This window comes from Zonotrichia albicollis, chromosome 13 (assembly GCF_047830755.1).
Source record: "Zonotrichia albicollis isolate bZonAlb1 chromosome 13, bZonAlb1.hap1, whole genome shotgun sequence".
Taxonomy (NCBI): domain Eukaryota; kingdom Metazoa; phylum Chordata; class Aves; order Passeriformes; family Passerellidae; genus Zonotrichia; species Zonotrichia albicollis.
The window spans coordinates 7317107-7330334 of record NC_133831.1 but is presented as its reverse complement, the minus strand read 5'-3'; the positions used below and the strand labels follow the sequence as shown (position 1 = coordinate 7330334).

General features: G+C 58.9%; 1 protein-coding gene across 2 annotated transcripts in view; it reads right to left on the bottom strand.

Moving 5' to 3' along the window:
- Positions 1–12137, bottom strand: part of RIPOR1 (RHO family interacting cell polarization regulator 1) — a 31663-nt gene extending 19526 nt beyond the window's left edge. The window contains exons 1-2 of one of the 2 annotated variants that reach the window (XM_005490733.4): positions 11966–12137; positions 10776–11203 (exon numbers count right to left, since the gene is read on the bottom strand). Coding sequence is in view for 1 of the 2 variants with exons in the window: in XM_005490730.4 (XP_005490787.2) it covers positions 2648–2915 (268 nt within the window). In the remaining variant the exon portion in view is untranslated. Of the gene's footprint in view, positions 1–2647; positions 2931–10775; positions 11204–11965 lie in introns of those variants that run through there. The other variant, XM_005490730.4, reaches the window with a different exon arrangement.
- Positions 12138–13228: the final 1091 nt, after the last annotated feature.

The window sequence follows — 13228 nt, the reverse complement described above, 5'->3', positions numbered from 1 at the left end:
GCCTTCCTTGTACCAGGCCTGGGGCATCCCCACCCCAACCACAACAGCTGAACATGCAAACACTCCCTGGGCAGCCATGCTTGGACACACACCTACAGCCACGGCCAGTTTGTGCACAGGCAGAAAAATCCAGCAGGTTATTCCCACTTCCCTGCCCAGCTTCCCATAGATCCCACATCCTGCCAGCAGAGTTCCAGGGAAACTCTCCAGCCTCTCCCTGCTCCCAGGGACCACCAGCACTGAATCTGTGCCCACCTAACCCCTGGAGAAGCCACCATCCCCAATTCAACACTGCCTTAGTGGCACCAGCACCAAAGGCCGAGGTGATGAAGAAGCTATTTCAGGTTGTTTTGGACAAGTACTCCACAGACATCTTTGAATGTCTGGGAATGTCACCACAGCTGGAAACCTGACAGGAAAGGGCATAGATCAGCCTCAGTCAGTGTCAAAAGTCTTGGCTGGCCCAAAAGGTTTGTAGAGATGGAATCAGTCTGGTGAGGGACCAAAAAGTTCTTGGCCATGGGGGAGTCCTGAGAGAAGTTAGGAGATGACAATTTTGGCAAGAAGACCACAGAGCCACAGCTTGAAGAAGCAGAGTAAGGGATCAAGTGACCTGTCCTGGGCTGGGACAGCTGGTCCTGGAGCTGCAGGTGGTCACCCCCACCACAGTGCTACAGCTGACTTCTCGGACTTTACTTTCTGCTAAAACTGGCAAAGCCAACTCCAAAAAATCCTGAGAGCCCAACGCAGAGTTTTCTCCACAAGTGGATGCCCTGAGGGCTGGAGGAGGACCAGCCCTCGTGCCAAGCCAGGCTCTGCCCCCAGCCAGGCTGGCCCCAAGCTGTGGCAGCATCCCTTCCTGGAGGGGCTGGGCACAGGGCGGTGGCAGACTGGAGCCCTCCCCCCTCCTTCCTCGCATAGTCCCCACACGGCTGCAGAAATAGAAGCGATATAAATGGCAGCCCTATAAATAACCCCAAAGCACGCGGCGGGGAGCTCGTCCCAGCCCAGCGCTGCCCTCAGCCCACGCAAAGCCAGCGCTTGGGCTGCCTTCACTGTGCCCAGGGGATCTCGAATGCCAGCTGCTCCCTGCCTGCCATGGGTTTCCCAGGGTCCCGTCCTTTAGGTCAGTGTCATGGCAGGAGCCTCAGCCACGGGCACGTTCTGGATCCCAGCCTGATGACATTCCTGGGGGACACCCTACACCCATCCAACTCCTCCCGTCCAATGCCCATCGCAGGCATCCTGCTGCAACCCAGCCAGCAGAGTCCTGGGCAAAACAGCCGCTCTGACCAGGAGCTCAGCAAGCCTTGGGAAGAGATATCCCTGTCCTCACCACTGCAGATCAACAGCTATCCCCTGGTTGCACCCCAACACCTCTGAGCTGCTCCCATTGACATCCCCGATCCCTGCCCTGCCATGTCCACTGCCGCCCCCATTTCCAAGCTCAACCCCATCATGACATGTCCTCCATGGGGACTCAGCCACCACCATGCCAGGGATACCAAGACACCACCACAGCTCCTCTCCACCCAGGGGACTGTGGCAAGGCACCGGGGATCCTCACGAGCGAGCCGAGAGGAGGCAACGCCACTGGTGACAAGCCGGTGACAAGCCCTGCACTGCCGGATTTTGCGCGGCGTCACAGCCTCGCGTCCCAGCCCTGCCCGGGGGACGCAGCAAGGCCACCAGCCAGGAAACGGGAGATACGGGGTTTATAGGATGCCCAGGACTTCCCAGTGCCCTCGGGAATCTCCTCTGGGAATGCGGCAAGGGCAAAACCCGCTGAGGCTGTTTGCATGCCCTGGTATGGCCGGAGGTGCGGCGGGGGAAGGGTTAATGGTGCGAGGCCTTCCCGAGCACTTCTTGGCAGGCTGGGAAGGGCTGGGAGACAGGAGGATCGGGCCAGCAACAAAGCGAGATCTGTGTCATTAATTCCCCCGAGCATTCCTCCCGCCGCTGCCCCGGAGGGGAGGAGGAGGCAGCACCCAGCTGACACGGTGCACCCCGGTCCCCGGGGAGCCCGGCGGGTCCCGGGGCGCGGGGCTCCATGGGGCGATGGCTGCAGCCTCTGCCGCGGGATCAGCGCTCCGGCGCTCGGGCACGGCCCTATATGGGCACGGGCAGCTTCTCCTTCGCCCGCCGTACCCCTGCCCGCACCCCTGCCTGGAGTCCCGAGGGATTCGGGGCCGGGCACGGTTCGTGCCACCAGCGTCATTCCAAAGCCGGCAGCGAAAGAGCGGCTGGAGAAGCTGATCTGTCCCAGAGAGGGTCGGGGCGTGACATTTGGGCTGCTCGCCCTGATACCCCACTGTCAGGCGGCTCCTACTGCGGGCGGCTCCGGCCACGGTGCCGGCCGGAGCGCGGAGGATCGCTTTGCTCTGCAGTGGGGCGGAGGAGCGGAGCCCGTGTCCGTGTTCGTGTCCGTGCCCGTGTCCGTGTCGCCGTCCCTGCCCTCCCGCCCAGCCCGGAGCCCCCAGCGCGGCGTGGGGCGCCCAGCGGGGCTGGCGGCAGAGGGGACGCGGGCGGGCGGGCGGTGGCTTGCGGCGACGTGGCCCCCCAAGGGTGTAGCCCTGCCAGGGCCACCGACCCCGCTCCCCCCGACCCTCCCGTGCCCGCGGGGTGCGGAGGTGCGGGTGGCACTCACATGTCCCAGGAGAGGCGAGGGGCGAGGCGCGGGGCGAAAGCGGGCCTGGCTCGGTGCATCCCCTTTGTTCCACTCCCATGGACGGGAGCAAGCGGGGAGTTCGTGCAGGCTCTTGGCAGCGCCCACCCCGGCTCTCTCCATGGAAACGCGGGAGCCATGTGATTTCGGCAGGAAACCACGGCCCAGCCAGCGCCAATGGCAGCTGCATGGACGGGAGCACCTCCCTCCCCGAGGCGAGCGACACCGCTGCCGACACCGACACCGCCATCGCCACCGCCGCCACCGCCACCGCCGCCCGGCCCGGCCCGCGGGGTTCCACACCCGCCGGCCCGTCAGCATTCCCAGGGTCCACAAGCCCCACCGTGAGCCGGAGCAGGATCCCACCTCCCCCGGGGCGAGGGCAGTGGGGGCAGCCCGGCTTGCTCGGCCCCGGGCTGCTGCTGGCCTTCCTGCCGCACACAGCGCCCACAGCCTCCCCTTGCCAGGGAAGCGATGGCCGGAGCAATACCTCCTCCCTCACCGCCCCCGTGTCCCCTCACAAGGGCCACCACAGCCTCCCAGGCTTCAGTGCTCTCTGAGGGACCCCGGGCATGTTTCACATTCCAGCAGTGAAGTGCCATGACCAAGGTTGTGCAGTCACTCAGTCGGTGGCAGAGGGAACACCCAAACATCCTTGCTCCCAGCTCTGTGACACCCTGCACCCCACCCTGCCTTCCCCCCTCAGCTCCTGCGTCCAACTGAGCCATGCTCTGACCTCTCCCAGTCAGAAAGTGCACTCTGGGGGAGCAGAGCATTGACACTGATCCACATTTCCCATCCCAACATCCTAGGGAAGCAGCAGATGAGCACTCCCAGCTTCCCCAGCTAAGGGACAGGCAGTGGCAGTCTAAATGCAGGCTGTCACCCGAGGGATGCCACAGTCACACCGTGCTGCTTCTGCAGCTGTCAGTCCACTTCCTAAACCCTGGCACCTCTGAGCATCCCTGAGGGTGGAGAGGTGAGGAAGACACATGCCTGTTGGGGGGCTGCACCCTGCCCCTCTCCTTTCTCCCAAGTCCATCTTTCTCCTACCTGTCCTAGATCCTACCAAGTCGACCCAGTTTTAAGTGGAACTGGAGCCTTTGCAGCCCTGGTGAGACACCCTCCATGCAAGGACAAGGCTGAGCAGTGCTCCCACCAGCGCTGTGAGGCAGAAACACTAATTAGACCATCATCAGGTCTTGGAGCCCAGTGGAGCAGGGCAATATCAGTGACAAGGAGATCATTGCACCACTCTCACTCTCCTGGGGCCACATCAAGGAGCAGAGCATTTGCTGCCAAGGTTGCTCTGTGAGAACCAGGGCGTCCCAGCTCCCAGCCCAGTTCTCCAGGCTGGCCTGGTTACACTGAAGGAGAAGTGATGCAAAGATGGGAGAAGGGACAGCAGGTCCTGAGGTCACCAGGGAAAAGCCAAAAGGCCAACAGGGAGAGGCTGCCAGGGTGGATCCACCAAGCCACGTGGTGGATGAATCCCAGAATGGTTTGGGTTGGAAGAGACCTTAAAGACCACCTGGTTCCAGCCCCCTGCCATGAGCAGGGACTCCTTTCACTAAATCAGGTTACTCCAAGCCTCACGTAACCTGGCCTTGAACACTTCCAGGAACAGGACAGCCACAGCTTCTCTGCACAGCCTGTGCCAGGGCCTCCCCACCTTCACAGGGAAGAATTTCTTCCTAATGTCCAATCTAATCCTGCCCTCTGTTACTTCAAAGCCATCCCCCCTTGTCCTGGCACTCTGTGTTCTTGTCTACAGTCCCTCTTCACGTCTTCTGCTGCCCTTTTAGGTACTGGAAGGGACCCCAAGGTCTCGCTGGAGTCTTCTCATCTCCAGGCTGAACTGCCCCTACTCCCTGAGCCTGTCTCCACAGCAGAGATGCTCCAGACCTTTGGGGATCTTCATGGCCTCCTCTGGACTTGCTCAAATAGGTTCACATTCTTCTTATTTTGGGGCCCCAGACTGGATGCAGTGCTGCAGATGGGATCTCAGCAGAGCAGAGCAGAAGGGCAGAATCTCCTCTCTCAGCCAGTTGCCCACTCTTCTGAGGATGGACCCCAGAGTACGTTTGGCTTTCTGGGCTGCCAGCACACATGGCCAGGTCATGTTGAGCTTCTTGCACAACCAATACCCCCAAGCCCTTCTCCTCAGGGCTGCTCTCAATCCATTCTGAACCCAGGTCCAGTGCCACACCATCCCTGTACCACCAGGGTGACCCACCTTGTGCTTGGCGTGGTCAGCACCACTGTGCCACTCTGTCACCACCTGACCAGCATCCCCCCTGGATCAAGTGTGGGGCTGGATCCCACCCACACCCTGTACATGATGTCACCACTGAAAATTTTCAGTTGAAAGTGACATCCAAGGATTATTGGGACCAAGTGCCCGAGCAATTTAGGTCTGACACAAAGTTAAAGCATGTTGTTAAGGGCATTGTCCAAATGCCTCTGAGGCACTGACATGCTTGGGACACCGACCACCTCTCCAGGAGGTCTGTTCCAGGGTTTGACCTCCTTCTCAGTAAAAACTTGGGGTGCCTGGGGGTAGACTGACCCACACCACCACATTCCACTTACCTATGCACCACCATCCCAAGTTAAGCCCCATTCCTGGTTGCTGCTGGGGAGCAGCCCTGCAGAGACAGCAGGAGAGGGGATTGCACCCTCCCCTCAGCCTGCTGCCCTGCCAGGCTGGGCTGGGGAGCCAAGCACTCCCTGTGCCAAGGTCAGAGCTGGCACACTGCACTGCCTGCTCTGGGAGCTTGCTCAGCACGGACCAGCTTGGCAAACAAAAACAAGGACAGGCTCCTGCCCAAGTTCCAACAGCACTCCTGGCCTGCCTGCCCTCCAAAACTCCCTCCTGGAATTATGGAGGTATGGTGCCTGCTGGCAGGAAGGAGTTAAACCTCCCAGCATGGATTTGGATACTCCTAGGTTAACCTTCCCAGCATGGATGCAGATAATCTTGGTTTAACCCTTTCTTTATGGATATGGATACTCCTGTGCTAATCTTGCCAGCATGGCTATGCATGGGTACTCCTGGTTTAATCCTTTCATTATGGATACAGATACTCCTCGGCTAACCCTCCCAGCAAGGATATGGATACCCCTGGCTCCTGTCACTGAAGGAGCCTTCCCAGCAGTCAGCTTGGGAAGCTGGGCATTGGTGCAGGACAGAGTCCCTGAGCCCAAGGGCACTTTGTCTGAGAACCTGCTGGCATTAATGAGCTCCTCCCAGTACAGGATCCAACCTTTCCAGAGCCTGTGACCCGAGACCACTCCAAGCACATTCCCCTGCTCCTGGCAGCTTCAGCAGCAGCCGTGCCAGCTGCCTGCAGCCACTCCATGGTGCAGAGAAAGGCCTGAGCTGTCAGAGCAGCCCCGCACCACAGGTCTCTGCCCAAATTGCTCTTCTCACTGCAGGCTGGGCCTGGAGCCACGTCTTCCTCTCCCCTCTCTCTGGAGGGCTGGAGGCCAGCCCTTGGCTCCAGGCTGGAGCTGCTGCATGCTCAGCATTCCTGCTGGAGCAAGGCACACACAGGCTGGGGCTCCAAGCCTTGCACCGGGACAGCCACGAATGCTGAGCACACTCAGAGCCCAGCCACCGCCCCTGTGAGCAGCTGAGGCGCCTCCACAGAGCCTGCCACCAACCCTGCCACCATCCCTGCCACCACCTTAGAGATGAGCATCCAGCATCCCAGCACTGAGCTCCCCATCCCTCCAGCTGCGCATTTTTGGAAAACACCACCTGGTAAAAGATGAGGGAGCCAGGGCGGCGCTGATGCAGCATGAGCAATGTGAGCTGCTGCTCCAGCTGACTCACCAGAGCCCTGGCCGTGCTCGGGAACTGGCCAGCAGCACAGAAAGGCTGTGCCAGCAGGTCCTCTGAGCTCTGCTGGAAAACCTTCCCCAACACACTCGGGGCCAGCTCATGGCAGCAGGCTGGGCCGCAGCCCTGACCCAGCCTGAACATTTCCATGGAGTAGAATTGTGTGTCCCAGCACTTTGCCTGCTCATAGGGCCAGGAAAAGGAAAGATAGGATACCCCCAGAGTGGCTGCAAACCCACTCAGTGTTGGCCAGCATTGGGTGCTGGTCAGCTCTCCCAGACTCTGGCCAGAAATCTGGAGTCCAGGTCAGGGCTTTGCAGCAAAGCCAGGACATCCAGACTGTGACTTCATCAGGTTCAGCCCCAGCATGGGCCAGGAGGGTAAGGAGCTGCAGAACAGCACTGGTCCAGACTCTCTGGCCACCAACCAGCTGTCCCCACCTCCTAACTCCCTTCTCCACCCCAGGAAAGTTGCTGGCAGCATCTCCAACTGCTGTCCCAGCTCAGCCTGGGGTGCTGAACAGCCCCTGGGACCACTCCTCCTCCTGCAAGCTGGCAGCCATGCCCATCTCAGCACAGCAGGAACCAGCTCTCACACACACCCACAGGATCACTCCAAAAGTATCCATGATTCACAAGATTCCTGCAGTCCCTTGCTGTTGTCCAACCCTGAGCAGGAAGGCTGAGCTTGTGGGCAAGCCCAAAACCAGCCCAGCCCAACAGACATAGCCAGTGGCAGGGCAACTGGCACAGCTGGGCAATGGCACAGCTGAGGTGTCTGCAGCCTTGAGGACTCAACATTGCACCAGGTGAAGCAAAGCTTGGCTGAGGTAGGAACACATTGCCCCAAAGCTGGTGCTGTAAGGATGTGAGAGCAAAAGGCCATTTGGAGCACGAGGTGTTTTAGCAGGGCTGAGTCTGCAAATCTGGCAGAGCTGTATGCAAATGCATGTAAATATAGTCCTCCCAAGCAGGGCAGGGGATCCCACACACACCCTGATGTGCTCCACTGCTGAGGTGGGGTCCCTGTCCCCCCGTGAGCAGCACCTGCTGCACCCAAGAGCAGAGTGAGCCCACTGGGAACAGATCAGTCCATGCTGGTCTCCCAGAGTGTGAAAGTGCTTCCTGCACTGCAGTGAGCAGCAGCCTCCAGCAAAGCTCCCTCCCCTCCAAAGAAAACAACAAAGAAAATGCTGGGATGGGGATTAAGGAAATGAAACCGGCTGTGCAGGGTAAGCAAGGATAGGAAGTGGCTGTGATATCTCGTCTCCCCACTGGCCTGCAGCTCTCCCAGCCTGGAGCCCACAGCATGGCACATCTAAACCCAAGGGAAATCACGTGCTGGAGAGTGTGTTGAATAACTGTGAGGTTTCTGAGTGATTCCTGCTCCTGAGATGGAACAGGCACTTGTGGAGCCTCTGTGCTCCCAGACTGGCATTTCCATGCTCTCTCCATCCCAGCACAACATGCAGGGAGACCTCCTGACACCACAGGCTGCACTCTGCTTCTGAAGCTGGTACTGTGGGGTGGCATCTCAGGAGTTTTGCTCTCATGGAAAAATTAAGATTGGAAAAAACCTTTAAGATCATCAAGTCCATTAACCCCACACTGTCAAGCCCACCATTAAACCACATCCCTCAGATGTCCCATCCATACTTTTTTTTTAATACTTCCAGAGGTGGTGAGGCCACCATAGCCCTGGTCATCCTGCAGCTATTGTACCTCTCCTGAGCTGCTGGCCCAAATGGATTTGTACTGGGAAAGGTGTCCCTGGAGGAAAGCAGTGGCAGTCAAACAGAAAGACCAGGACTAAAACGAGCTGCTAAAAGCTGCCAATGGGGTAGGGGTAGCAGAGGGAGGATAGGCTGATAGCAGGGATCCTGCCACATCCTCCCCACCCAAGTGATGCTCCTGAGCAGGGCCCGTTCCAGCTCTTGTTCATGCCTCTAACACATGTGTGAATGCCACCAGCCCCAGGCTGCGGCTCCAGCAGGTCTCTCTTGTATCTGTCACATGTCCTGGCATGCGAGGGCCAGCTCTGTTTACATCTGCAAGTCTCAGATTCTCCTGCTGGGGATGAGTCAGGCTTCCCTCGACACCCCGCTGAGGGCTGAGGTGGCGGTGTCAGGGCCCAGCTGGCGTTCGCCTCCTGAGCGGCTCCGAGCCGGCGGATGCCAGGCTGGGGAGCGGCTGCAAAGGGCTCTCACAGCTCTCCTCCTGCTTTCCATCCCGCTCTGGCTCACACAGCTCTCCTCCTGCTTTCTATCCCGCTCGGGCTCTCACAGCTCTCCTCCTGCTTTCCATCCCGCTCGGGCTCTCACAGCTCTCCTCCTGCTTTCCATCCCGCTCGGGCTCTCATAGCTCTCCTCCTGCTTTCCATCCGGCTCTGGCTCTCACAGCTCTACTCCTGCCTTCCATCCCGCTCGGGCTCTCATAGCTCTCCTCCTGCCTTCCATCCCGCTCTGGCTCTCACACCTCTCCTATTGCTTTCCATCTCGCTCGGGCTCGCACAGCTCTCCTCCTGCCTTCCATCCCGCTCTGGCTCTCACACCTCTCCTATTGCTTTCCATCCCGCTCGGGCTCGCACAGCTCTCCTCCTTCCATCCCGCGGCAGCACGGGAGGCACTGGAGGCTGCAGCTCCCTGCAGGAAGCTCTCCCTGGCTCGGCTCCACCGGGCCAGCTTCCTTCCCCTCCACCCCACGGGCACGTCATGGCTCAGCATGGGGCAGTCAAACCCTGAGCGAGCCCCTAGACACTTCCAGAGGTGGCCAGGTTGCTGCTAAGGAAAGCCCATGTCCTCCAAAGCCTCGGGGTGCTGGGTGTCTCCTGGGGATCCAGCTCACAGGAGAGAGGGATCCCCTGGATTTGAGACCCCCACAGACAGAGGCTGGAGCTTGAAGAAGCCAGCCTTCTTCCCAGCTCACACTGCCTGGAGATGCTGAGCTGCCACTGGGCTTGTAGGGCGGTGAGATGTGTGGTGAGATGGGTGCCAGCTGCTCGCCACTGCCCAGCCTGCACACAGCAGCAAGCAGCAGGCTGCCCTACCACAGGGTCCCCAGCTGAGCCAGAGTGAGCATCCCAGGAGATAAGAGAAACCCCAAAACATCCCAGTGACATCCAGCTCCCCCTTCCCTTTCACTGCTCCCAGCCCTTGCTTTCTGCTCCTCTTTTCCACACATCCCAGAGTCACAAAAGCTCTCCTCTTCACATAGAGGCCTTTTCCCTATGCTCCCAAACTTCCCAGGGTTGGAAAAGAGCCTGGAAGCTTCTTTTTGGATCCCCCCACCTGTGTCCCCCTTGCTGTGACCTGGGCTGGGCTGGCTCTGTGCAAGCACAATAGCCAGAAGTGTGTGGAGCCGCTGGAAGGAGCGATGTTCCCGGATGGTATGCAGCCCTGACAGCACTGGCTCTGCTTTAAAGGGTAATTTTATCCTGTAATAACAAACAAGAGAAGCCAAGTTCCTCCCCAGCGTCACTTCCCTGGCTCCAAGGAGAGGGACATGGGGGAGAGAACTCATTACAATGAGCTTGGATGCTTGCTCTTGCCATCCCACAGGGTCTTAACTCCACTCCCTCGAGAGAACAAGGGGGGGAAGATGCTCCAGGGCAGCAGGTCTGGGTCAGGAGCTGGAACAGATACATTTGACTGCTGACATTCTGGGGCCTGAGGAGCTGACCCCTCTAGCAACTCCTGTCCTGCAGACAGCAGCAGGAAGCCTGGCCCAGCCCATGGCATGCCTGGCTGAGCCCCACCACCATTCCCACAGGCCCCCCCCATGCTCACAGCACTGGTCAGGCAAGCTGGCATCTCGGCACTGTGCCAGCTCCAAGTGCAGCCACCCAGGAACTTGTTCTGCCCAAGCTGGAAATTCAGGCCCAGCTGGTGCCCTGGGATGGGCAGGGAGAAGCTGACCTGCTCCAAACCCCTGGCAGGACCCTGCAGAGCAGGACTGGGTGCTATGGCCAAGGGATCATCCCTTTTGTGGGCATCCCTGGGGGAACAGGCATGGGCAGAGCCCAGCTGTGGGAGAAAGGGTGAGCACCTCTCTGTGACCCATGGGTGCACCCTCCTGTGCTCCCAAACGGGTTTTTTTTTTTGAAGATCCATGGGTGTGGCAGTGTCAGGGCCCCAGGGCACAGAGCAGACTGGTTTATTCTTAGGGGGTACTGGGGGCATGTGATGGGCTCATCAACATCTGTGATACATTCACAGGGGACAGGGAGGATCTCTGCTCACCCCATCAAGCTCAGCAGTGGCTGACCTACCTCTGCTCCTGCAGGGACACTGATGCTCAGGAAAGGTGTCCCTTGGTGGTCATCACCAGGGAGGGCACAGCCCAGCCTGTGCTGATGGGACACTGATGTCCCCTCCTTGCTAGTCGAGAAGTGGGGAAAATTTGGCAGAGCTCAGTTGTGTGAGAAGATGACAATCTGGAGAAGGCTGCTGAGATGTTCTGTCTGATTTCCACTTCCCCAAGGAGCACTTCTGGACATCCCAGGGTTTGATTAAATCCCAGCCTGTCAAACAAAGCTGGAGAAGTGCTGCATTTTTCTTCCTCAAGATGGATTTCCTCCAAACCCCTTATTAGGGGTTTGGGTTAAGTCTGTGTGAAGCTGGTAAAGCTGCTGTCTCCATGGTGCCCCCCAGCAGACTAGGGGGCTTCCAGAGGAAGCAGAAGACAGGATCCAACCAGCTAAAAAGGGGAAGAGAAAGGAAGGAGGGAATGATGGTATCTAAAGCTTTCAGGGCCTTAGAGGTGGCAATGCCAGTGTCTGCCCTCTCAGAAAGGGGTTGTGGGAGACCCATGGGAGACAAGGTGGCTTTGGGGAGATGAGTCAAGGGGTGCTTCTGGTTGCCAGGGAGGTAAAGCCTGGAGCAAGCTCCCAGTACGAAACCATCCTCCCAGGGCAGATGTGGAGTCTGCCTGGCTCTGGCTGATGGGAGTGGAGAGCATCAGGGCAGGCATCAGTGGGTTAAAAGCTTGAGGTGGGACTTGGGTGAGCTGCTTCCTCCCGGCAAACAATAATAAGGGAGGGAGAAGGGATGGACGGGGCTCTGCAGGGGCTGATAGCAATGGAGCAACCCCAGCCCTGCAGCTGCAGCTGTGCAGGAGGAAGCCTCAGCACATTATCTGCTGGTTCCACTCGGCTTCCTCAGCAGCCCTGGTGCTGCAGGGACCAGGTCATTCCCCCTCCAGAGCCTCATTTCTCACGGACACAAGTTGGGTCCCTGTGCTTTTATGGCAGCCCCGGACCCCAGCACCCCCCAAACCCTGCACTCCCAGACAGTCCAGCCTTCCCAGCATCAGTGTTTCCCACTGGTCTTGCTGGGGTCTCCGGGAATGGTCACCCAGGCCTCAGAGCCCCCCAGTACCACAGTGACACCCAGCACATGGTCCCCACCCACAGTGTCCATCCTGCTGCCCCATCCCCTCCATCCCAGACAGCGCCCACACCTTGGTAGAAGGAAGTTTTGGCTGGAAGACGACTCCTGCAAAGGGGATCTCCAGGTCCTGGCTGAGGTCCCTGCAGTTCTGATTGCCTCTGCTCCTGGTCCTTCTCAACAAAGCTCTGCAGCACCTGGAGCTGCTGCAGCCTGGCCACGCTGGCTGCTGTCCCAGCACTTCCTCGTGCGCGGCTGATTGTGACCTGCCTGTGCTCCACCTCCGCAGCTGCACGGCTCTTACAGGAGCAGCCCTTTTCCGTTTCGTTTCCGCTTTTTGACCCTCTCCTCCTGCAGCAGCCTGTGCCTTTCACAGAGGCTGTGCCTGCTGCCATTTGCCCCACTTGGGTGTCTCTCAAAATGAATCTTGCCCTGATCCTGGCAAGTCAGGTCAGGAGTCCTGATGTCCTCAGTGCTCCTACCCCAACCCACAGACCTGCCTGACTTCAGCTCCTGGTGCAACAAATCTTTGCCAGTGGATATTGGTGAATAAGACAGCTACTGGAAGAGCCTGGGAAATGTGGGCCTTTCCCACCACAGAGCCTGGAGAGCTGGGCTCCCTGGAGCAGAGAGATGTTTACCCCCAGATGTTACCCTGGCTCCAGAGAGGCTGGGGGAGGCTGTCTGAGCTGCTCTGGGTGACAGCTTCCCCACCCATGGTCTCTGGAAGTCCCCAGATATGTTTCCATGACCCTGTGCAGCCTCACAGGGGCACTCATGGGGCACTCACAGGAAGAGTCCTCAAGGAGTTGTCTGGCTTTCCCTATTGCTGAAACCAATGCTGGCACCTGTGCCCCAGCTTCAGAATAGAGCTGGATCAGCTGGTAAAAGCAGATGGATCCTAAATCACACTTGCTCTGTTCAAACCTGCCTGTGCTCCCAGGGAGCAGCTAGCTGGTCGGGGGAGCTGGGAGCTCAAGGGTCTCCTGGGGCACTGAAGTGCACCCAGTGAAAGAACACAGGGCTATGTGCTGCCATCCCAGGGGCAGGGGGGACACTGAGGTCTGACACTTCCCAGAGCCAGGAAATAAGCCTGACACAAAGGGCAAAACCAGCAAAAGGGAGGGAGGGAGGCAGGAAACATCAGGCAGGAGAGGAAACGGGGAGATAATCAGCTCCATGAGCACAAACACCCGGAACTTGTGCAAAGGAAAAGCCAACACCACTTGGCAAGCATTTGAGCAGGGAGACCTGCCCATCTGGCCTTTTCTGAGGTTTCCTGAAGAACACGTGCTCTGCAGCACCTTAAAGTTCTCAGGGGTCCCTGGCCTCCAAG